Here is a 27,274-nt window from a genome sequence, read left to right as displayed (position 1 = left end):
ACATTTTTCAGGAATAAGTATTGCAGCAGAAGCAACAACAACAACAACGCTTCAATAAATACAACATTCTGTTTTCCCCCTTTTTTCATCCTTTTATATTTCTAAGAATCCAATCTTTCGCATAATATGATTCAGTCAATGAAAACATTATAACCCCAATTTTATTAATTCTTTCGAATGATTGGAGTTAATTAATTTTTCTGTTTACAAGACACACGTGCCTCGATTCTTATAAATATAAATTGACGGTCGATAATCGGTGAACATTTGGCTATCATTCAATAATTTGTTATCGTGATTATGAGGTACAGAGCCAAATACGTTTGAAATTTGACTAGAGGATACGGTAATTTTCTGAAAAATCATTTTAACTTGAGGATAGGTTGAAACTGATGTGATTATTTCGTTATTTGACTATCAAGCGACAAAAGAAAAGACAACCTGAAATATCTGTGATTATTTGAACCTGACAACGCTGTGAGTAAAATGTCACATACTTTGAGTATTTAATAGGTCTATACAAAAATGTGAAAAAAAGTTTTACTTTCTCTCTTTGATATTTAATTTATCTAATCTTGCCCTATTGTGTATGATTCTAAAAACGGGTCGGATGTTCTTTGTTTTAACCACAATTTTCTTACTTTTTAAATTTGGTTTCTCTTCATACTGCCGTAGAGCTCAAACGTTAAAGTATTTAAAACGAAATAGTATTTATTAAAAGTATTAGAAAAAAAAAACACAAGCATATTACTAAAAAAAAATTGAATATGGTTCGAGATTCGCGTTTTTGAATCCGCTAGTTAGTCAATCGTTCAAGTCCTCCAAGGTTAATTCATGGATCGCATCTGTGTAGTAGACAATTTTCCGCACGATGATACAGATGTAATCTAATCACATTTGGACTGACAATAATTACGAATTACCTGGATAAACCTGTAACGATGTTTTCCAAAGCAACCGAAGGGATTAAACGCTGTGTTTATCTTATCCGCGATGTGAGGATATTTCTCATCTAATTGTAAGATGCGATAAAAGTTGCGATTGCTTTAGAACAGATTGCAGAAAACAGATGTTCAAATTTTTCACGGTCCCTCTTACAGTAGACGTTGTATGCACGAAGGTTTAGAAATGAATTTCGTGTTGCATGGTTTCATTTTTATTCGTTTTTTCTTGCCTCTTAAATCGAGGCTATAAACTATCGTTTACATCCGACTACCTTACGGCTCTATTTCAGATATAAATATGACAGCACAAAACAATACAGTTTCTCTACATCAAGCGCGTAATCTTGAGTTATTGGTTATAAAGCTAGATATATTAGAAGCACGAATTCACATTCGTGGTGTACGTATAGCATGTGTTCATAAAAAGTACGATAAGAAATTTATTAAACGATACAATTGGTATAATCTCGGCGAAAAGAAATTCCAAAGATGTTTCGATATTGTAATCAAACAATTTCAAAGATTACGTGTTAGCAAATTTTCTATTCTTCACGATCGTCTGCGGATAAGTTATCAATACACAAGTTATTAATTATATATACTTGGATGCGTCTGATAAGAAAGAAGTGAAATCTTTCTATAATAAAATGGAGAGAAACCAAAGTGACTTTGATCCACAGAGCGATTGGATCCACGGTGCATTCCTCTGAGCGAATCTATATGCAAAGGGATTTCAATTAGATGCAGTGTTTCTGGTTTTACCTTTAATAACGTGAAACAGCTGTGATATATCGGAGTTGTTTCGGCATTCGAATTACACTTGAATTTAATGGTGCAACCTTGCAGCGTGACAAACGTGTGACGTTTAAATGACATATTTCCGTGACGTTCTTAATTTTTGTCACGAAATGGATCGCGTCACCTGGTCAAGTGACCTCGGATACCTACGTGTTTAGTAAATGCCGCACGTTTAACACGTTTACAGCAATTTCATACTTCACGTTTGTCAGCCGAACCACATTCCAGCCTAGTAGATTTTTACACGTGCAATATTTCAAACTCAGATCGGAGGAGGAGAAGCATAAAGTAAAGTGAGGAATAGGAAAAAAAGAAAGAAAAAAAAAGACTGCGAGTAAAGTTCATAAGAAAAAAAAAAAAAAAAAAAAAAAAAAAAACAGTAATGTGTCAAAAGCATCGAGATTTCACGAAACAGGAAATATGTTTAACAATTTCTTCTGCGTAGAATCGAGCATGTCGTAAGGGAAATTAAATTGACGCAAAAGGCTGGAAATTTCCTCAGATTCATGTGGTCGTTTGAACGGTAAAAATTGAAATTACGTAAGAAGAAGAATCCGCAATTTAGAAAGAAATGCGAAATTACGGAAAGATCGGATGAAATTCCGTTAAACCGAGGAAAGTATAAAAGTTACTCCCACGGGAGCTGCAAGGAACCGAGCAAAACCGAAACTGATGATTATTACGCAACTGCGCGGTAGAAATTGCACAACGATTTCGCGAGCTCAAACTTACTCGTAACTCGGTACAGATGAGAATTTATTATAATACCGTGAACCGCAAATCCGGAGAACTCTGATCACAACAAATTTCCACACTCTGTAAAATACAATCGTCAACGACTTTCGCGGCGGAATTTTTGTCTCGCAATTTATACTTAACTATTATAAACTGCGGGTAAACGTTGGTGTACAACATATCGGTTCAATTTACAACGACAATGCGAGAAAAATAAAGAACATAAATTGCCTGATAGGAATTATATAAAATTTATTCAATCTTGCCAACATAAGTGAAATATTTTTTTGATTCTACTAACTTGAATAAACCTTTACAGCATCGAAAGTTAACTGCTTCGGGTTGAATGATTCTGTAAGTTTTAAAACCTACTCCTGAATACTAATCGATAATAATGATAACACCGTGTTACGTGAAAATAACCGATCAAACTCGTGAGGTATAAAAACATTTCCTGCAACGGAGAACCAAGATGCGATGCGATATAAAATCACCGTGTATAATGATAAAGAATGAGAAGAGAATATTTCAAAAGAAAGTGAGTAAATAGCTATTACAGTGACAAAAAATGGGAAAAACGAAAAACAAATAAATTCATCAATAGACGGCCTGATTCCCACTCCGTGTGATCACATCGCTTGTTATAATTTTCTCCGTTCTGCTCCAAATGGAACCTCGTAGTGTAAACTTCTTCAACATTGACACCTGCATTGAGACGTGGGTACGAGATTGAGATAAAAGTACGGGAATGGCTCAAGAAAGTTTCTTGGGACACACCATTAACCAACGAGCAACAATTAATCGATCGATATCGGTAAAGCTTAAACTTTGGAACACCGATCTGCCGGACAACAGCGCCATATTGTAAACCAGTGCACATTGCTGCCGGGATAATTAGACCTGCAAATCACGTAGCTACTGGCGCGATACGAAACTCAAGGAGGAAGGTCGTTTGAAAATAAAATAAGAACCGATCGTCAATGAACGATGGGCGAGCATTTAGGCATGTAACATGACGAGCGTGACATTACAACGATTACATTACCGAAATAAGGCAAGGTGTGCATGGCAAGAGCTCTTCAGCGGACCTTTGCACGCGTCACGCGTGACACGACAGCTATTTCCGGGTCCGTTGATGGTTCGAAAAAAAAAACGATAAACACCGTGCAAATGGCTTATCTAAAGATTTGTCAAACTTCAATTGAACGCCGTTTAATTTCAACGTTGGTTCGGTTTGCCATTACGTAAATGAAAGTTTGAGCGCGGTAATCAGCGCTTCGTTTCACTATAACGCTCATTTACTATACACAAACCGGATCAAATATGTCGAAAACACAGACGATTTGCAACGGCGATGAAAAGTTCGCTTGTTATTGGAAAATGTCCTCATGACGTCAGAGCCTGGTTGGCGGCGCCATTTTCTCACCACATAACCTAAGTTTTTTATTTTAATGAAGGCAAATCGTGAATCTTGGGCTTTCAAATTACTCATGTCACATGAATTAATTGAACACGATCAATAATGTATTTGTTCTCTTATCCAGACGCAAAAAAAGGTCAACGGTCAGCTTTCTGTCTGTTTGCATTAGTTTGCTTTTTTTCAACAGTTGACACATTGCAGTGACGATAAAAATAAATGTTCATCGAGTCCGAATGCCGTTTTGAGAATACGCGCTCTTGCGCCATTCGGTACATCTCTGCAAATTCTTATTCTACCTGTATATAGGGCATTCCATGTCAAATTAGCAGCCCATGTACCTCACCTCCTTTGACTTTGATCATTTTTTAGTACGATGCTCTTACAAACACAAGAGGGTCTCGGGAATTTTCTGTGATTTGAAATGTGATTTTTGAGCACCACTCGATAAAAAGTTCCAATTCTGAAATGAAAAAATAAAAAATTTGGGAACAATATAGTTAATATTGAGATCCGGTTATCGTGTGGTGCTTAAAAATCACATTTCAAGTCATACGAAAAGAAGAAACACCGAAATGATGACGGGAAGGGAGGGCAACTGATGTACTTGAGGTTATTTTGGACAGTCAAAGACACTTAATTAAATGACCGACGTCGAACCCTGCTGAGATACGATGGAGGTCATCTCCATCGGAATAACCTGACGGAGGTACGCCTCGCGGACAGAATTATTAATCCGATGATTGATCAAGGATTAGCGAAGACATGATTTACGGGGAACTTGGCGTACGAGTGGCCACATTACTGCGAATCTTCTTTTTGGCTTCGTCTGTCTGTAGACAGTATGTTCGCTTATTACTCCAGAACATCCGAACCGATTTTGATTACTAATTTTTCTGCGGACTCATGGAATAATTGAAAATCAATGTAACGTGATCATATCGTGAAATTAATTAATTATCGTTCAAAAATGACTCGTTCAATCGGATATTTATTCAACATGAAAGTGTTGAGGTTTATAAAAAATTGTACGGGTGTCGGTTTATCAATATAATCATATAGTCACGCAGGAAAGATCGAAAAAATTTTGCTTATTTTTTTAACCAACTAATTAAGCCTCTAAATATTAAGGCATTAATGATGATAAGAGACGAAGAATAAGCTGCTAATGTGGGATAAATATGTCGATTTCATGACAGTCGCGTTGGTCTCTGACTTTGAAAGTTGACTCGTTCAACCCCCCACAAAGGAAATTATATAAAGTTCTCCCTAATTGATTTGCTGACAAATTCAGACGGTACTTTATAAATCGATTCGCGTGGTCCGTCCTGCATGGCAGAAATGTGTATACCTAATATAATCAGTTTTAATTCTGCCATAAAATGTTTAAAAACTAATGTTACGGATCTAATCTTCCAATTACAGAAAAAAGTTTTAATTAAGCGTAACGTGTAAATCAAAACATCGACGTGGAATTTACAATCACAGTCAAATTGAAAAACAACGATTTTATCTTCCTTCGACTTTTTCTTGGGTGGTTTTTTTTTTTTTTTTTTTTTCTTTTTCTTTGGCATCTCTCAATTGCAATCTTTCGCTGTCGTTTCAAACAATCATTCCACTGATTGATTTATCACTCGTATTTACAAATTTTGCACGTATATTGAAAAAAAAAGTATAGAAATCTAACGTGATGTGTTTGAGTTATCTTGAGGATATTTTATCGTAAATGACGTAACGAGACTTCGCGTTACGTAAATCTTTTGTCAGGCAATTTATTGCCAGCGTAAAAAGCAGAGCGATAATTGATCCGACTAAAGTATTTAAAAATTGGGCAGCCTCATATGTTTGATGCAGATTCATTAGCCGCGATCGTTATCCGAAATTGCAATTATTATATAACTCGAGGGGGATTTTCAGGTTTGATTACCGGAAGTCGGTGCTCGACAAGGGGTTCCATGTTACCTCGTGTGAACCAGATGCCTCACAATAAGCATTCGCTACGCCGTTCGATCGGATAATTGGTATTTGGGTATAAAATGCGTCTTCGACACGGAAAAACTGTACCTGCATGCCCCAGATACGTGAGCAAACACAGGCCACACCTTTTATTCGCTTCGGCTACCCGCCAACAAGGATTCAGAATAATTTGCATGAAGCGTAAAAGCTCTCGTATATTATTATCTAAGTGGGCCCCTTAAAAAAATAATGCCTAAAATCAGAATAAAATGTTTAGTTTTCATATGAACAATCATGTTAAATTGTTATCTAGCTTTCTCGATAATAAGTAATCATAGATTCAAGTTCAGAAAATTATTTGACTTTGACGAGTTGAGAGTAAAGTCCAATTTCAAACGTTTCGCGTTATAAGGTTTGCAATTACTCGACCAAATGATTTCCGAATAATTCATATTTAATAACAAGTTCAGGTGGTTGATTTTATCCTTCGTTATTTAAAAAAAAAATTCGGGAGTCCCACTTTGCCACCAAATTTTTTAACATTTCGAAAATTTTAAGTTGCCCACTTTGCCCCACCCTCTCCTACTTAACAGAGTATAAGAGCTTCGTTCGCGAAAGACTCGAACCTCTTCTCGGTTTTTCGATACAGGCAAAATGCACTCGACACACGCTTGAGGGTATAAAAATCTTATAATTATGGAGAGGATTGATTGAGTCGTTACTGTCATAACCTGCAGCCTTTATTGCAGCATTTACCCAATTCTTAGCCCGGTGCTAATTTTTTTCCCATCAACGTGTCGCCATTTATTACAAATTCAACGATCATGAGTTTCAACGAGAAAATTAATGAAGAAAAAAACGGGAGACTACTTGAAGGTCATTCGCGTAAATCGACTTATCATATATTAAATTACAAGCAAGAATCGCAATACGTATGGACCAAATTTTGCAAATTAAAATGTATTGATTCCTTCTAAATACTGGGTATTAGAAACAGTCCTCGTGACGTCAGAGCCTGGTTGGCGGCGCCATTTTGTCACCACATAACCTAAGTTTTTCATTTTAATGAAGGCAAATCGTGAATCTTGGGCTTTCAAATTACTCATGTCACATAAATTAATTGAACACGATCAATAATATACTTGTTCTCCTATACAGACGCAAAAAGAAAAGGTCAACGGTCAGTCTGTTTTCATTAGTTTGATTTTTGTCCACCAGATGGCGCATTGCAAAGTGAAAATCCCAACGAAGACCGCAATACGCAGGTGCATCGATGCCGCGGCATTTCCTTCACCTCGACACCCGGGGACCACGATTGAAAGCCTTGGAGAAGCCCTGGAGGCTACTCTTTGTAAGGACACACTGTAAGAAGGCCTTTTGACCAAACTGCAGCGCAATTTTCCGAAACAGGACAAGTTTTACCCGTCAGTTTAAATAGGTATACAGATGCTCGAATAACAATTATTATAATTGAAAACAGAGTCATAATATGGTAACTTCAAATTTTTTCAAAGGTATAATGTCGAAGGTATATTTTCGTGATCAATATTAATCGACATCGTTAGTCTGGCTCGGGTTACTTATCCAGGCTCTTATTCGTCTGTAATTTTTAACCACCTGCCACACCCAACCTTCGCACAAAGTGCGAGTCCTGCGATCCTATGCACACAATATTAGCAAGGACATCGATCTGCCTCCGTATAAGAGAGCCCATCAAATCGATACGCGGATTAATTGTAAGAGATTCTATTTCCGGGCTAGTCTGTCAACTGAATTTGAGTGATATAATACCTGGCTGGTTTTGTTACGGTGATCAAATAAACTCGGGATTTCTGTCAGACCTCGCATTCCGTCGTTACGACAATTTTCTGAACAAAAAATTCATGGCCATTACCAGTGAAATTTTTGGTACTGAAAATTTGCACGGTAATCTGACGTAGACGATGACGTAATATCCGGGTACCTGCAACAGTTCTTCAAAAATCATTTATTTGTAAAGTCCTGCACCCACTGAATCTTTGAGGACAGAAATTAGAACGAATTCAAATTTCAATTCCTACGTGAGAGATTATTTGAAAAATTATTTTCCTCGTTAGAAACTGTAACATGTAGTGAAAGTTGACGTAAGTATTCGCAGTGTTAATTTCTCCGATTCTTTTCTTACTTCCCAATGTTTTTCACTCTTCGCCTTTCATTTCTACTTCATACTTTTACCTGCAGCATCTTAATTCGTAGATAGTGATCGGAAAATTTGTACCTGATTGTTTAAAGTACGCAATATCGAAAGTGCATGAAGCAAACAAATTAACACTGAGGTTGACCAACACTGTGGTTTTTAAAAAACTGTCGATGCTTGAACCGTGGTTGATCCGATGCCCACTTTGGCGAATTTTTTTTACACGACATCTCATTTGGCGCCTTGCCATCCGTAGCCCCTAATTACTCGACAGTACATTAGAAGGAAATCTTTGACCGCGAATGGAATTCACGGCTAATTACCGTCGAGCGTATATTGCGCATAAACGGCAGGAAGGTAAAAAATTATTAAAATATGGGTCAAGTATAAGGCGAAACAAATGGAGTAAATTGTTTCTACTTCATCATTCCGACGGTATTTACTCGACGTGATAATTGTCACTGCAATCGTAACCGCGTCTAAGCTACAAACAGCCGTTGATACAAACTCATCTACCGACAGTCGGAACTTGCTCTGAACTCTTAGAAACACTCGACCGAGTAATTAATACCAGTTTAACGAGGGATAATGACCCGTGATCATTCCGAAGGTAACGTGCAGGCATCGAGCTTAGTAATTGATGAACACTTTGCTGCAGGGAAAAGCGTTGGTCTGTAATCCTGCGAAGGAATTAGTCACGACATAGATTAAAGAATGATAAAAGTGCAGATAATTCTCTCGTGAATAAGACGTGAGACACTGAAAAAAATAATGAAGGAAGTACAGGAGAACTGAAGTCTTTCTTTTGATTATCACAGACGCAAAAACCTTTTTTCTCTGTAATGACAATGGAGAAATGAAGCCAACTACGGTAATCGGCAATCATTGAAAGTTTGCAGATTTTGACCTCTGGACTCGGCATTTAATCCTCAGACAGAAACAAAGAAGTGCTGAATCGAAATGGCAAATTGACGACCCCGTGCCCAAAGACAAGGTCGATACGGGTCAAGAGGTGAGAACCCTTTTGCGGCAGGACCCTGATCTTTGCCTGCAGGAGTCGCTTACTGTGTTACTGATGCGTACAAGTCGGATTTGCGGAGGACGACAATGATCGTCCTCGGAGAATTTTTATACCGACGTCTCCAAGTGCCTGGGGAAACGCGAGATGAATTATCGGAGACATCAATTTCATACGAATATCCTTGTGTTTCTATATCTTCTGTACAAGAGAGCAAACATACCTACAGTACATATATTTCTTGTTATTCAGTGATCACGATTTGGATTTGTAATTTCAGCGCGATGCAGTCGGTTGCCTAGAAAGAAATATGTAACATATTATAAATAGATCTGTACCTAAATTAATAGAATCGCAAGATGAACACCCGGAAGCGTTTGAATTGCTGTAGAGGATATGAATAAGCGTAATTGTGATCACTGTTTTCATATCCATATAAGCCAATCGTTGTCATACTTATACGTCGTTCGTTTTATACCATAAAAAAAAACCAGCGAACTTCGCAGGAGGACGAAGTTCAAGAATTTAAAAAACCATAAACTCTAATTCCTTGAGCAGACTGTCTGTAAAATGCCAAGAATTACAAACTCTCGTAAAGGTTAACCTTATTTTTTTTCCTTACAGTGCGGCATGTGCCAATGCGGTAAAGGTATGAGAAAATCTTCAAATGAGAAACTTCCATGAACAAGGACATCGCATGTCGAGAACTTGGAAATGAAAAACAAACAAGAAAAAAAGAAAAATCACTTAGTACAAATACTAGTTATTTGACGTATTTGTCAGACATTCTATCGCGGATCCATAATTAATACAAGAATGTAGAAAATTTCGCAAGAAACATCTATTCGTACCTATAATAAATTCTACAAAGACTGTGTGATATAGGTGTGTTACGATGAATTAATCAGCGGAATGGTTTACGGAAGAAATTCTTTGTACCAATACTCCACACGTAACAGCAGCAATTGTGATGGTAATGTGCCTAGCATTACGACCTGTGAAGTAACTCCGACGAAAGGTAACAATTAACAAATGTAATCTATCGCAAAGAGCATAACCGAATTGCACGCACACGTCAATTCCACAGCAACGACTTACGTACAAAATGGTTGTTCCTTCTTTGCGAATCTATACAATAGGGTAATCAATTTTTTCAAGCTATTCGCCCATGCTGATTGTGAGCCAAGGTGTAACTGTGTGACATAATGAATTGAGGTATGTGCCGAACCGGATACACACGAACCCGTTGCCAAAGTGCTGTCTGATAATATCCTGAATACCGACATGATGAGTTACTATGTTTGATGAACTGTGAAAAGGTGTTTCAGGTTGATGTACACAACAGGTTGATGTGAGGTACAGCGTGTGCGAGACTACTTGAAGCAGACGCTAATTCGACACAAGTACACCGGTCAAGGACATCCGATCAAAAGTGGATACTGTCAGACGATAGCACTAATGTTCGTTGTTTAGCCCGAGGCACCTGATCAGGATGCGATCGGTTAAGCGTTTCAGAATTCCCTGAGGATTCAAGACTCTTCACCAATCACGATTTTCCATTTTTTAGAATAAAGAACTGACCACTCATTCACTGAGAGAAACGGCCTAAATTTTTTTACTATCTCTTTCCTGCAGAATAAGGTCAAGCCCCGCTTCTTCAGTACTTGGTATATTTGTAATTGAGATACCCAAAATCAAAACTGCAGGATAGGACTACACGCTGCGGTTATTATTTTCACGTTCCCGCCAATTTGCCACTTTGAAATAATTTAATCCCACCTATCCATAACATGGAATAACTAGTACGTTCCGTTAAGGAAAAATACCTATAATTTTTTTATCTCGTACAGGGCATAATAATGTTTTTGAAACATTTTAAAAACGTGGGATTCGAACCTGCAAGGATACAATGTTCTCAATGGACTTCTGAAAGTCTTAAAAACCTTTCGATGATATTAAAATATCCGCTTTGAAAACAAAGGACAGAAAATTTCCCGTAATCAGACAAATACTTTTTATGAAGTTTTAACGAATCACTAATTGCCGATGTCCGATCACGATGTCAATGCACCCGTACTGATGAGGATAAATAAGTGACAGATTTAAAAAAAATAATTATGAAAACAGCAACCATAAATTCATAATTGGTTCGAACTTTTTTGATATTGCGGAAAGCCCATTGCATCTTACGTGGCACGTGCTCGTGCTTTAAATTTCACGGTTGTGCATGAAATTAGATGTATATGATCCTGTATTTCTAGGCTGTAGCCATGAATATGTTCGCAAAAACGACGACTGTTTTCTGTATCGTTTATAATATAAAAGTACGGGCGCTAAAAGTGTTTTGTCATTTATGCGATTTATTTATTGGCCTATTCTGGCCTATTCTTTACTTTTGTTAATTAAAAATAATTAATTTGCGCTTTCCTCGTCTAACTATTAAAGTGGTAGAAACTGCCGGTAGGTACTCCAAGACATATGCAAAGTGCAAATATCAATGTATCTTGGGTTGCCAGCTATCTGGCGTTCAACAAATGAGCTATCGATTTGTCATGTTATAGCTGACCCTACCTTACCATCGGAGAAGCAGCAGGTAATGCAGAGCATGGCCATTTGCTATAAAAAAACTACTACTGCAGTCATCAAAAATAAAAATGTCACAGTATTTGCTACGTAGACCTGCCTGGTAAAAATCCATCAAATTTGTCGTGACAACCAGTTTGAAATGGCAACTGAGTTCTAGAACGACAATGTCGTAATCCTTACCATCCGACGGAAATCATGGGCGCAGAGAGGAGCTTATGTGACGCGAAACGGATTTTTACAACTATTTTGTCATATTACTCACACGGTAAATGCAGATCGGTTACCGACCCATACTTCTACCGTACTTAGTGTCACAAAAGCACTAAGTATTACAAGCATATTTTTACCATACACAGATTTCTATACATGGATAGAAATCTGTGTCACCATAGCAAAGTGCAGCAGAGCCTTGAAGCCAGCGAAGCCTAAGCTAGCTATCCTGTGTGCATGGTGAGTGACGTGAAGTGAGCCGTTCGAGTCCCAATCGATTCTGACAAAGTCGACACAGGAAATCGACCTGAAGTCGATATTTTCGATAAGCCGCACGCGCAGGGCCACGACAGCATCCGATGTCGCGTATATTTCCCTTTAACTGAGCAACGGACGCAAATATAGATTCCATTTCGTCAATGTTGTGAATGGTTAATAAAATTACAGTTTTCGCTCCTGTGGATGCTTGGAAACCGTTTTGGTCTTATCAAATAATCGATCTCATTTCGTCAAAAAGTAGAACCGTCTGCTACATGATGCGCCATGTTCGAGCCACGTCCTAACTTCATGGCAGCGGCTTCGTGTTTAGGTTTACAATAAGTATATTTCATTTGACATTTTAATCCCTGTTCTGAAGGCCGAAACGATTACAACAATCATCAAACATGGTAAGTTCAATAATGGTTTAGTTTGTGTCTATAAAATTTATTTGTAACACGTCAAACCAACGCTAGCCGATTATCATCTAACAAACCCTTCACCACAATCTTTTCTGCACTTCACACGTCAAACCTTTCTGACAGCTTTTCTTCTATGAATTTCGTTTGAACACATTCTCGTACTTACTAAAAGATTCCAAAATCCTTCGTCAATCTATGATAAAGACATTAAAACAAAAAAAAATCTCAAATACGAAATTCTCCAAATTTTACGTGTATTACGATTAAGAATCAATTCTCTGTATGCCCTTTTGGCGCTTGAAAGCTTCAAATATTTGTGTTCAATCCCATACTGGCTGTTTTGCAAATGCCGTTCTCATGAATTTTTTTAAATTTTACTTCTCAAATTTTAGCCGCTTCGACTAGACATTAAACGCAAGCTGACGGCGAGATCGGATAGAGTAAAGAGTGTCGATCTTCATCCGTCTGAGCCATGGATGCTGTGTTCATTATACCAGGGAAATGTGAACATCTGGAATCACGAGTCGCAGACGTTGGCCAAGACCTTCGAAGTGTGCGATCTACCTGTCAGAACAGCAAAGTTTGTCGCAAGAAAAAATTGGGTCGTCACTGGCTCTGATGATATGCAAGTTAGAGTTTTTAACTACAACACACTAGAACGTGTTCATGCGTTCGAAGCACACAGCGATTATGTCAGATCCATCGCCGTTCATCCCACGCAACCGTTCATTCTTACCAGCAGTGGTTTGTACTATTTCATGAAGTTCTTTACGTCACTTAAACTGACCAATGAAATCTGTATGAATAAAATAAATAGATGTTCAAAAACACTTTATTGTTTTTTACCACAGACGACATGCTGATAAAATTATGGAACTGGGACAAAGCTTGGCTTGGTCAGCAGGTCTTCGAGGGCCATACCCACTACGTTATGCAGATTGTGTTCAATCCAAAAGACAACAACACATTTGCCAGTGCATCTCTGGATCGCACAGTAAAAGTCTGGCAGCTCGGTTCATCGACGGCAAATTTCACACTCGACGGACATGAGAAAGGTGTAAACTGTGTAGATTATTATCACGGAGGTGATAAGCCTTATCTTATTTCCGGAGCTGACGATAAGTACGTCAAGATATGGGATTACCAAAATAAAACCTGCGTCCAAACCCTCGAAGGGCACACACAGAATATATCTGCAGTGTGCTTTCACCCAGAGTTGCCGATTGTTTTGACTGGTTCAGAAGATGGAACAGTGAGAATTTGGCACGCTGGTACCTACAGGCTAGAGTCGTCGCTTAATTATGGCTTTGAAAGAGTTTGGACGATTTCCTGCATGCGAGGATCTAACAACGTCGCCTTGGGGTATGACGAGGGCAGCGTGATGGTAAAAGTTGGTAGAGAGGAGCCTGCTGTTTCCATGGATTCTTTGGGCGGTAAAATTGTGTGGGCAAGACACAGCGAGGTGCAACAAGTGAACCTAAAAGCACTGGGAGAAGAGGCCCAGGATGGAGAGCGGCTTCCGTTGGCTGTCAAAGACATGGGAGCGTGCGAAATTTACCCACAAACTATACAGCACAATCCAAATGGGAGATTTTTGGTTGTTTGCGGGGATGGTGAATACATTATTTACACTTCGATGGCTCTGAGAAACAAGGCTTTTGGACAGGCATCGGAATTTGTATGGGCTGCTGACTCTAGTCAGTATGCTGTTAGAGAAGGAACAAGCACTGTGAAAATCTTCAAGAATTTCAAAGAAAGGAAAAGCTTCAAACCCGATTTTGGTGCTGATGGTAAGTTTTCGCCGCGATTTATCTATGATTACCAGTGAAACTATAGACAAATGTGGAAAAGGAGAATTGACGAACTGCCTAAGCAATAGATTTTTTGTAGTCACACTGACCTAGAGTAAAGTGCAATCCCACAAATACTCTTATATGTTTAATTTCTTAATGTTTTAGGTATCTTCGGTGGATTTATGCTGGGAGTATCTTCTGGCTCTGGTCTTTCCTTCTTTGATTGGGATTCCCTGAAGCTGATTCGCCGTATTGACATCCAGCCGACGCACGTCTACTGGGCAGAGAATGCATCCCTGGTGGCACTAGCAACTGCCGATCAATACTTTATTTTAAAATTCCATGCAGATGCTGTGAACAACGTGCCAGAAAACACAGAAGATATCGAAGATGCGTTCGAGGTACATTCACACATTTGCTAATTACGTAATACTCCGCCCTCTTGTTACAATAGCATTTATCATATACAATTATAATGATGTTCCAAGTACCGTAATCATCGTCAATTTATTGAAATTAGAATACAAACTTTTCAGATGGTTGCGGAAATGAGTGAGGCGGTAAAAACTGGTCTCTGGGTAGGCGACTGCTTCATTTACACCAACAGCGTAAATAGAATCAATTACTTCGTTGGAGGCGAAGTCGTCACCATATCACATTTGGACAGGCCGATGTACCTGTTGGGCTATGTTCCACGAGATAACAGGCTTTACCTATGTGACAAGGAACTCTCCGTTGTTTCATACTCTCTCTTGCTATCCGTACTGGAATACCAAACGGCAGTTATGAGAAAAGACTTTGAAACCGCTGACAGGGTGCTTCCAACTGTACCAAAAGAGCATCGCACCAGAGTGGCCCACTTTTTGGAAAAACAAGTAATGCTCTCATTCGTTCATTGGTTACTCTTTTTCTCAAACTCAGAAACCCTAATTCACGATTACTGTACACGACGAAGAGAAGCAGTAAAGTTTAGTGTCTCTAATCCTACATTTTTCTACAGGGTTTCAAAGAACAAGCGCTAGCAGTCTCGACAGATCCAGAACATAGATTCGAATTGGCTTTGGCACTAGGCGACCTAAGAACGGCGCATGATTTAGCAAAAGAAGCTAGTAGTCAGCAGAAATGGCGACAACTCGCAGCCCTTGCAACTCAAAAAGGCAAATTGCGTTTAGCTCAAGAATGCTTGCATCATGCGCAAGATTTTGGTGGTCTTCTACTACTAGCTACAAGCACCGGCAACGCTGGAATGATAAGAAAACTTGGCGAAGCTGCGGACGATTCAGGGAAAAACAACATTTCGTTTCTCTCGAATTTTCTCCTTGGAGATATTGACAAGTGTTTAGATATCCTGATAAAAACTGACAGGATTCCCGAGGCTGCATTCTTCGCGAGAGCCTATGCCCCCAGCAAAATATCGTCTGTTGTAAAACTGTGGCGTGAAAAATTATCGGCCGTGAGCGAAAAGGCTGGACAGAGCCTGGCAGACCCGGAACAATACGAGAATCTTTTTCCTGGATTCCGAGAAAGTCTCAAGGTTGAACAGTTCTTGAGGGACGAAGCCAAACAGACCATACCAGCAGCCGCTTACCCGTCGGTCAAGGTAAGCTCTATAATTGTGTCAAATCGGTTGCTTGTAAAACTACAAAAACTTTGAGTTCATACATGTGACCATTGCGACTATAAATAATTTCGCAGCTCCCTAATGTACGTTCTTTAATTTTTTCTGTATCTTTGATTGTAAGCTACTTTGCAGCGAAATGCTTACTGTACGATTCTGATTTCTCTTACAGCCAAATGTTGCCCGCAAACCTCTGGAGGAAATGCAAGCAGCCGAAGAAGCCGGCAAGTTCTTTTATAGAGGTGAACTACTTCCAGGAGCTTCAGATGAACCCGCGCCAAAAGACACAACTGAGCTTTTAGCCAATCGACTTGTAGATCTTGATATTAGCCAACCAACTTTCATCCCTGCCCCAACCACAAACCAACCTTTGACGAGCCTTCCAGCTGGTCCGTTGAAACCCTCTGTAGCTCCTCAACCTCTGGTACCGCAACAAGTTACTAAACCAGCCAGCACAACGAGACCATTAACCATAGATGATGATGATGACATAGATTTCGACCTCGAACTTGACGAAAATATCGATACCACTGTAAGTACTACTATTCGAATATGTGTTAGTTCACCTTGGATTTAATTTTCCGTGAAATCTGGTCTAGTTGAGACTATGCCATGTTCTGTAACAGAGAGAATATAAGTGTTTAATTCTGGTTACTGCAATCAGATTTCCATTTGCATATAGGTATAGGACACAAAAATGTCAAGAATTACAATTTTAGTAATAGAGTGTCTCACTACATGCAGAAATCCATTCAATCACTCAGCCTGCTCGTGTAATAAGACCATCGTAGAAATGGTGAAACAATTGAAACCGCAGATACCCGGTATCGGGTAGGAGAACAAAGTACGAAGGCATTTTACTGAAAAATCTTGTGCGTATACAACACCAGTAGCATAGAGATGAAATCCGATTCCAAGAATTTCAACAATTCACCAAACATTCCCAATAGAAATACCATGATACGTAGTATCGCAAAACTTTTATGATTCTCAAACCCGAAATGAAGGTAGCATTAACACCTGGTATCGTAGCGATCCGAAACGAAACGGATCAATTTCCACCCATTAAAAAACCATTACGGGTAGTTTCATGCGGCGTGGTTGTCAAAACAACGAGTTAACCAGTGCTGAGTTAGCAAGCCGTGGACCTGAAGCAAAACGCATGACTGAAACAATTTGTCCTCTGCCTCACCCCCTTTCATATGAGTTGTAAATGTCACTGAGGTGAATTAGTGACCGGATAAGGTGACGGACTGCCTGCATGCTTATTCCCAGTCCTGAACAGTTCTAGCAACTGGGAGAGAAATCAAAGAGAAAAAGAGTCAGCAATTAGACGATGTTTTAGTGCCTTTAATGCCATTATAGGCCTTGCTGTAACGCTAGAAGGGTATAGAATTACCAAAACAGACTGACTGTACTGACCAGGGGAAGCAGGTCTGCAAACCTATATGAAGCTACTGCCAACCTGCCACGTCAAGGTGAGGTAGAAAGAAAACAAAAATATAAGGGGGTCCAGTGCTACACTCCTTCACCAACACGATGCCCTTTTTTCCAATTTGTTTTGCTTATTTTTTATTTTTTTTTTACTCGCCTAGAGTCAGGATTCATCTTACTCTTGTTTCGTGTTAGCTGAGCAAACTTTTTTTTTACCCCGAGAGTAATAAAAGATTAATTGATTGCAGTTAGCTCCAAGACATTGAGGAAAGAAAGAATGGTGGTGGCTCATTGTCATAAATTGTAATAGAAATCTGCATAGTGTTCTAAACTTCTCTTTTGTTTCTCTCCTATTCTTTATCGTTACCAAATGAAATACAGCCTTAGTTCAAATTAGAAAAGACGATAGAAAAGGTAAGATGATTTTAGCAACTGGAATCTGCGGGGTTCGAAATTATTTTTCTTCAGATTTATTAGACCAGGTGACTACTAGGTGACTCGTGCGTATCGAGAAAACTCGGTATAATACCATGAGGCAGAGCGTGACAAAACATAGGCTAGCAAAGGTAAAGGGAATCTTTGCTTTAAGGGTGCGTTGTTATGGAAACAAGGTTGTAAACAAAATATAGCCTGACTGTCGTGAAGTAAACATGTAGAGGAGAATGAGTCTGGTGCACCTTTACCCTCGTTTAGATCAATTACCGGCTCTGCTATGGTTCTAAGTATCTGATTCTTAGTTGTCATGATCTCCATTTGAGAAGGTGTCTCCAATGAATTTATTCTCTGTAATTCCGATAATTCACTTATATTGCGCTTGTTTTTGTTCATTACTTCATTATCATGCAAGTGTAAAATTTTATTCGTTACTGTTTTTCAGGATGTAAATTTGGACGATGACTTACTAGGAGAAGACTAAAACTAGAAGAAAAGTGAATCCTCTGCAACTGCACATGCTAATCTTCAAATTGTTTTACATCTCTGCCAGAATACCGAGGTGAACTCATCTCATTCATTCCCTGCTACAAGCACTTTGAAGTATTAATTTAGAGAAAATATAATATACTGTACAATAAATGTATGTGAGATATTTTTCACGTAATAATATATGAATAATTATTAAATTTTACCAAAACGGAAGGGAGATAGTTATACGAAAAGATAAAGGGAGAGAGAGAGAGAGTAAGGAATTACAAGAGTCGTATACATGAATTTGTGTTTATTTTGGAAGTTTTCAAGTCTCTTGAGTCTATGTAGTGCCGCTTTTATTTGGAAGAACTGTTCGACTGTCTTCATAAACGCATCATTCGCTGTCTTTAGCCAGAGAAAAACTGAGACTTCCGGTGAGTTGGATAGAAAACAAGGCTAAAGTGTTTTGAATGCATAGGTGCTGTAACAGACACACCTACCTGGCTGTTTATAAAATAATATTAAACAGTACAATACTCTGCATGTCTGTTTAACAAACATTTTCAGTAACTTGGAGGTACAACTTACACCGTAATTTATATGCCTCGTACAATATCTCTTTCCGTTCCCAATAACAATATTCTAGAGGATTGATCGCGAAAAAATGACAATTTTCTCACATGCTTATCGCATCTGGTGTTTTAACACCAGCTTTCGCCCAAATAATATGAAACGGGAAGGAAGCTTGAAATGCTAAAAAAGATGAAACTACCTAACTTGGCCAATCTTAAATATACATAAACTTTAGAATTGAATGCCTCGAAATTTCGAGAAAAAAAATACAGGAAACTACGTAAACACAGTATCGAAATAACAATGCTAATGAAACTACCTGAAGTGAGTCATTTTTTAAACCAATGTTAAGTACATGATAATATTGCAAAACCATGTGATTTCGAATTCTTCCGTTGGACTCAAATGATTTCTCAGCTAAATCATCCGCAACAAAATATTAATGATCTCGAATTGATTTCAGAAGTGAATATCTCCTAATCCTCGCGCGTGACTCGAAGGAGAATTTGTCGAACTACAGCGAGGGTGAAAATTCAAGAAACCTGTAAAACAGAATGAAACGTTCAACGGAGTGAAATGTTCACGCGTGTATCCGTGGCATGCGCAGCGTAGGTTTTGTAATTCGTAAATATAAAACGTAGCATTCACAGGCCCAATACCTACACAAGCTACGTGGATGTATGTACGTGGGCACCTCGGAACGGGAGCCGGTAGTCACACGGCTGGCAAAACAGTGCAGTTAGCACGACGCGTACGTGCTCGATACCCGGGCAAAGCATGCTGGCACGTTATACGGGAGGAGCAAAACTCAAACGGAGCACTGAGGCACGCCTGGTACCCGGGTAAAATATATAAATTAATAGGCAGCCAGAGAGGATTTGTGCGTGCCACGCGAGGTCCCAGGGTGCCGGAGTGCCGGAGTGCTCGTACTGCAGAAATATCCGAACCGTTGGCTGCAGCGACGGTCATCGGGGTGCTCGGCAAGCGTGAGCTGTCACTGCTGATTCTGCGATTTTTATACCTACTGAAACTCTGCATGCTTTCGAAGATCGCGATGCATGCGCTTGAATATTTTTCTTGCACGTCATTGGGACTTATGTGCTTATAAGGCAATCGCAGGACACTGCAAACGACGTTCGATGAATCATAATCTCCGTGCGATGAGACCATCAGAACTGACGAGGCTGAAGTTAGTAACGTTATCGGAATGGAACACTGCTGGGGAAATGTATCATTATTTTTTTAATTTTACAATCATTTTGAAAGAACTGAGTCTTGGAAGTACGAATGTGTTTTGTTTTATTATGGTTTACTGAATTTCAGACAGTTCCAAAATGGCGAAATAACGGCTTTTCCTCAGCATGAATCGCTACGATAACGTTACTAACTTCAACATGATCGAAACTGTGCATTAGAGGTGGTAAAATATTGCAACGACGGCGTTGATTCTCTCAGTGCCCGCACAGTTCGCAATTATACATCTATGTAATATGTATTATAAAAAGTAACCGATGCGATGATTCATGGCGAGCGATATTTTTTCATACATTTTTCTATACCTTTAATTTTGTTTATTTTCTCGCCTATTCTTTGTGGGACTGACAGAGAAGGGATCAAAATCGTCCGTCGTCGGTACGTTCGACAGCGAGCACAATTTGAAGGAATATACGCGTTTGAAGAAATAAACAAAAGGAAAAAGAGATAGAGGGAAAAAAAGCGAAGGCTTCAACGACGATGAAACGAACACGGACGAACGAATGAACGAAGTAACCGTTCGCCCGCACTCAAAAATAGAAATAGCTCCGTTGACACCCCGCTACAAATTGCCCGCGTCATTGCAGCGCCTCGCCTCGTCGACTACCGAGGGAAAGAGATTAATAAGAGAAATTTCGTGCCAGAGGAGATGTCGCTAGTATAATTAACTAATACTACGTGACGTAATGATATGTAGAGGCTTGGCGACGAACGGACGAATGGGACATGCTGCCTGTCTGTTACCCTCCCTTTTCCAATTCCCCAATGTCCTGGTCTTCGTCGTCAGCTTTCTCGCATGTCGCGTCGTTAGACTCTTCTATCGAAGTAAAACACATACGAAAAAATACAAATCCTATCACAACAGCTCACCTTGCTGTAATAATTAACAACACGATGCAAAGCATTAATTTATTCTCACCTTGTCATTTTGTATAATTGCTTCTTGTATTCCGACCAGTGAACGACGGGTGAAACGGAAATTCGTGTAAAACAGAAAAATCACGAATGATTGGATTGTCTGAATCGTCGGAAACAAAGCGGGTGAGGATCAAAACTTGAAAGGGTCGATATTTCGAATGACCGTTGCATCGAAATTTCAAACATGCGAAAATAAAATAACGAAAGATGAAAAATCAAGATTTCGAACAATTCATCTTTCAGTTCGTTTTTTTTTGAAATTTCGCTACATCGGCCATTCGAAATATTGACCCTTCCCAAGTTTTGACCCCACCCACCACCCAACAAAGTTCGAACCATGAGAACGCTTTCATCGCCACATGTAATGTATAATATTCGATTCAGTGTTTATTGATAATTGAAAAGAAACTCAAAAAGTCGGCTCCGGTAGAGTATGATGAAGTGTAAGGAAATCTAATGAGGAGAGAAAATATGACCCACCGATAAAGGGTCGATAAATCGTGAAGCCAATCACATGGCTAAGTGTCCGTGGGGCTCTATACGGCGGTAGTTGCCGTATATGAGACTTAAAAAGAAGAACAAGAAGAAGAAGAAGGAGAAGAAGAAAAAAGTCCCCGCATTTCCGTTAAACGTTCAAGTGCAGCGAGCGTATATTTCGTGCCGTAGTACACCCTGCGTACGGTATACGAGTTCGTAAATATTTAGCCACGCGTTTAGACGCCGGTGTATCGTTATGACATCCCGGCCAGCTCCACAAACAAATCCACTGAGCTAGACTCGTGTATATAATATTGTATGTATACCAATACGTTATATCGAAGCTGGCCGGTCCGAGAGTTATTTATGGTCCCTGTTATGCGCTCAGAGTCAACGAAGGAGCACATATAATATTATATCAGGAACAGTGATTCCTTGTACTACCCTGGAGTCCGAAGACTGCACCAGGCTAACCGGCAGGCAAAAGGTGCGTGACGTGACTTGGGGGAAAAAGTCGGTTTCCTCTCGTCATGCACGAATAATCTATATAAAATTTTTTATAATTTAGCATTTTTTGTTGAGGGGGTGCCCTGGTCCACTTCGACGTTGACAGTATATCTCCAATCCACCGATGTCAACGTGTCTCGAATGTAAAAAGGGCCTAACAGCCCCATTCTATACGCAATTCTGAGCAAAAACATTCCGATACATTTTCATTTGACGTAGAAATAAAAAAATGGCATGGATTCTAGGAAATCGCAATAGTAAATTCCCTTTTAATGGTCAGAATGTCGCACTAAAAAATTCATTCGAATCTGGTTATAAATCTGTATATTTCGCGAGAAATGTATTTGACCTCGAGTGCACTCCGGGCGATCACTAACGAGGGGAAAAGTGACGAGAACCTGGGGTTAATTAATGTCTGCAGATCCCGAAGAAGCGCGGCTCGCATTACACGGCTCATCGAATCCCGGAGCACCCGAGCTTTCGAGGGTGCAGAGTCGAGCGAGTTCTGCAGGCAGCGACACGCGATCCGGATTTGCTTTCGTTCCGTGAGCTCAATTAATTATTATCCTCGACGGCTGGCGACCCTCGATCCCATCGCGTCTTCCCCGAGGCAGTCGAGGTGCTGCACGATCCTGTAATCCAAAACATTTCGAGGATATTCGGTGTAACGGATAGACGGGGGCGAAGGCGGAGGCGGCAGCTAGGCTCCGTCCACCGTCGACACCTCGGGATTCGATGCCGCGAAGAGAAAAATGAAGAAGAGTCCGAGGAAAAAGAGGAAGTGGGTGGAAGAGGGAAGGACGGGGAGGGTGAAGGGCGGATGAAACGAGAATGATCTAGAGAGAGGGACGCGCACGTGCACTGCGTGGAATCCCGTGGCAGCTAATAGTCGCCTAAACGGTCCGCACGCCTGCCTGTCGTCGTACGTCACTCTGCCGTGAGCCTCGTCCTCGTCCTCAGACTCCGCAGCTTCTTCTTCTTCTTCTTCTTTCCTCTCAAACTTCGTTCCGGCGAACGATTATACCACGGACTGAGAGTCGCGATACTCGACACCTCTAGAAATATACCTATATGTCTTCTATTTCATTAATTCCCTGGTGAAAATTTCTTTACTACTACGAATTTTTACAAAAATTGGAACATTTCGTACCATTTCGTATGAGATTGTAAAAAAAATGCATAATTTTTCGTAAATAATTGTTAATTTTCGCTAAAAATTGTAGTATAATCTTGTAGATTTTTTTTATTAAAAGAATTACAAAATTTCATGAAAATCTACAAGTTTTTATGAGAAACTATTTGCATGTTTACAATTTTGTACGAAAGTTTTTTTTTTTTTTTTTTTTGATTTTTCTCAAATTTGTAGAAAATCGTAAAAATCATTTTCACCGGGGTTCTTTCGAATTTTGATGTGCCAAGAATACAAAAGATGCACGTGAAACCAGACGCAGATTTCTCTTCACTTGGTTTCGGCGTTAATTATCCAGCCAACGTTTATACGGTCGTATACCTCGAGAAAGAGCATTTAGAAATCATAATAAATTCTCAAAGTCGCGCGCCCTTTGCCTTCGAAGATAATCAACTCGAAGATTCAGGTCCTTTTCGACCCTCGATTTAACCCGTGGAATATAAATCAGTACAACGAATTTACGAGTGAAAAAAAGTTGACCGCTGCTGGGTTTTTTGTAAAAATTTATTGTTGTAAAATCGAGCACAATTTGTGAGTTGCGATTTTTTAATAATTTTACAATTCAAGTTGAACATCGTGCAAAGCGCGGTTGCAACTGAAAGACAGCGTGCCAATCCCCCCAGCATTTCGGTAGGTTTGAAAAGTTCCAGCAATCGAAAACCGAGTGCAGATCGAGTCAGAGACATTCTTCTCACTCAGCTGTCGGCCGTCTTTCAACGGCTCGGCTCGACCCGATGGCTTCTCTTCCGTTCCTGCAGCGACAGTCGCGACGTGGCTGCAGAGAGTGCGGAAAGGCGAGCAAAAAGAAAGTGAAATAATTCGGTGCATGCCGCTGTTCGTACACGAGCAACAGTAAAAAGCTGAAAATACTGTCACGTCAGATTGGCTATTAGCTACACGTATAGTATTAAGTAACCTGTCTGCCCGTTGAAATATATGGATGAATTCAGGGTAGAATGGAACTGTCAGCTGCACGTACAATGAATTTCAACTGTATTGGTGTATAAATAATTCTGAAGAGTTCGTCGTCAATTCGGATTTTACTGAATGAGAGAAAGCGAGAAAGAATATACAACGGGTTTAAGGATGGAGGAAGATATTTATACCTATGTTTATGGTACAATTTCCAAAGTTCTCTGATTTAAGTTTTGTATGGCTAATATTCACAACTATTATACTATCACAACTAACTACATGATTATTTATTTGAATTATATTCCTCCAATTCAGCCATGAAATCAAACGTTCTTTTAATTACGCAATAAACAATCGTCAGCGAAAGACCCTCAACGTTACTGCAAAAAACAATTAATTCTCCGCATTTCAATTTTCCAATATCCCACTTCGTTTCAAACGATATATGGTCAACATTATTCCTCCTTACATTATTCGCAAATATATGCAATTCGGGGCAAAGCAATCGCATCAAATTTTCCTGCGCGGTTATATGGAAAAACAATTCTAATCAAAACTATCACCGTTAAGTTTAACTCCGGTGCACTGCAAGTAGTTAAATGTAGGCGTACGGTATATGCTTTCAAAGATAAGATAAATTGGCGGTAATGAAGACGAAGGCGTGTGCTTTCAGTGTTTTCTGTTTTTCATATTTAATTTCGCGGTTTTGTTTCTTCATATATTCTTTGAAATTCGCACATCTCACAAGTTTGAAAGTATCCTCAACCCGTTAATCGCAGGGCGGTAGAAGGGAGGAGGGTGAGGAGGGTTATCTAGCCTGGGAGTAGGTCGCACCTCGGAGCGATTCACCATTAACGAGACCTCCTCTCTCTCTCTCTCTCTTTCTCTCTCAAGAGTTTACTTACCTACTTTGTATACACCGTGGAAAGACGTGAGAAGTCGGAACGGATCGAGGCAGGGATCAGGCGTCAAGCTTGAAGCTGAAGGAAGGAAGAGGAGGAGGAGGAGGAGGAGGAGGCGAGTGCAGCGTATATTTGTGTAAGCTTGCACTAAAGCTATCCCATGTTTATCACGTGTTTATGTTCAGAGTGCCGCATAATTATCAAACAATTGGAGGGAAAGTCGGAAATACAATTCCCAGAATCGGAATATGAATTCTTGACCGTGTTCGTTCGTTATGACTTGCAACATATATATATATATATATATACCATACATATATATAAACTCATACACGTGCTCTGAATATTATATATGTACATTGGATCGACGCCCTCTACCGTCCGCGTAAACATGCCACCCATTTAGCTTGATTGCATACACGGCATATCCATTAATAAGCGCGTCCAGCCTCCATATTATGCGCAGGTTTGATATCTTTATACATTCTCCAGCGAGGCTCGAAGCACGAGTTGAAGAGAACGCAGTGACTCTTTTCACTACTGTTTATTCACCTGTGCCTAATTAAAACAGATGCGCTCTACAGAAGCAATTAGAGCTGATCTGTATATCCACATTAGTGCTTCTTCGAGCTTGAGTCCACTGAAAGAGGATGGGCATCAGCCAGCCATTACACCTGGAACTGCAAGTATCTCTTCCTGCGGTGACCACCGCACCAATGAAACACTTTCACCTGCGATGACCCTAAACCTCCGTCTAAGTATACCTGAGTGATTGAGCCAATGGGAAAGTCCATGGAAAGATAGCAATGGAGTCGGCTACTCGTTACTGTTTAGACTACAGACCACCTGATTCGTGAGACGCAATTGAGCTGGTGGTAAAACCGAAAGTTACAATTCAGTAACAATTGTTGCAATACGAAGTACGTATATGGCGGTGAAGAAGAGACAGAAAAAACTAGAAAAGGGAAGACACATCGGGAGGACCCTAGAGCTGATCTCGAGACCTTGATGACAGTCAACGACTTCACCTATATTTGACACGTTATAACGCAATCAGTGTGCAATCGGCGAACGTAGGTATCCACGTGGCGTTGACACAGAGGGCTGGGTGTTGTTCGTTTATTAAGGATATAAATTTTACGAGGCCAAGTGTTTGCTAAACATCGGTTTATAAACAATCCCTGCACCTATTGGCTCAGCGATTCTATACTGAATCAGCCCAACGTACATGTACTCAATCTAATACCGTTCGTGAATTTTGAACTAATCAAGGGAAGGACGGGTCTATTGGTTTCACTTCCTTCCACCACGCTCCTTATTTCCTTCCTCCTGATGCTTTTTTCTTCTCTCTCATCAACTGCTGTGCAGATGTCGGCTTGATTCTGTACAGTTATTCGCATCTATGCTCAGGTAACATTCTCACGTTCTGCACTGTTATACAATTATTCATTAAAAGATGGTCATTAATTCTCCGTTCCTATTTTATAGAAAATCAGTCCAGAGATGTTTGAAGTATACCATAAACAATAGCCGTTCTCTATCAATATTGGTAATTTGATTTATACATATAGGTATATGACCATAACACGATTTTTCAATCAATAAAGTCTTCAATTATACAATCACTGTAACCGAAAGGGTACTTACCCAGTTGGCATGTACTAAATAAGACAATACTTTATCAGGAAAAGCGTAAACTGACCATCTACACGTGTACTTTGTGTATACATTACCTGATAAAACCATGAATCCGTACCACCTCAATAAACGCAGTATCTAATTGTTGGTCCATAGAGAAAAAATAAACAACTGTTGCGAACTATTAAGACGACAATAAGAGAAAATCCAAGGGTAAGAAATAACTTGCAGAATGCATACACGATACAGTTTCGATGCATATAAATTATACAATACCTTCCTATTTACTACATCCATAATGTGGACGAACATGGAACAGGAAAGGGAGAGGGGGAGGGGGGATGAGTTTAAAATAAACACTGAGAGAGCTACTATAATCCTTCCACGATAAATAATCTGAACTTTATTGTATACCCTTATCGCTAATTTATAAATGATTGGTGGTTGCAATATTACATGTCGTATGGAAAATGTTTCCTTTTTTTTCGAATTCATATGTTGAATGTTTATAAGTAACTGCCTCTGATGCAGATAATAAGTATTTAAACGATGAATGATGAGAAGAAACATTTCCTAGCATGCATTTAATGACTCGACTATAACGATAACATAGATGATTGTGTCACGTTT

At 39.6% G+C, this 27,274-nt stretch overlaps 1 protein-coding gene across 1 annotated transcript; it reads left to right on the top strand.

The window, feature by feature from the left end:
- Nucleotides 1-12,195: 12,195 nt before the first annotated feature.
- On the top strand, nucleotides 12,196-18,497 carry LOC124408542 (coatomer subunit beta'). The gene is made up of 8 exons (XM_046885534.1): nucleotides 12,196-12,508; nucleotides 12,913-13,264; nucleotides 13,372-14,310; nucleotides 14,479-14,714; nucleotides 14,850-15,188; nucleotides 15,314-15,913; nucleotides 16,104-16,463; nucleotides 18,243-18,497. The coding sequence occupies exons 1-8, from the start codon at nucleotides 12,506-12,508 to the stop codon at nucleotides 18,279-18,281; spliced, it is 2,868 nt and encodes a 955-aa protein (XP_046741490.1). The 5' UTR covers nucleotides 12,196-12,505; the 3' UTR covers nucleotides 18,282-18,497.
- Nucleotides 18,498-27,274: the final 8,777 nt, after the last annotated feature.

Source organism: Diprion similis, chromosome 8 (assembly GCF_021155765.1).
Source record: "Diprion similis isolate iyDipSimi1 chromosome 8, iyDipSimi1.1, whole genome shotgun sequence".
NCBI lineage: Eukaryota > Metazoa > Arthropoda > Insecta > Hymenoptera > Diprionidae > Diprion > Diprion similis.
This window is presented reverse-complemented; position numbering and strand designations above follow the sequence as displayed.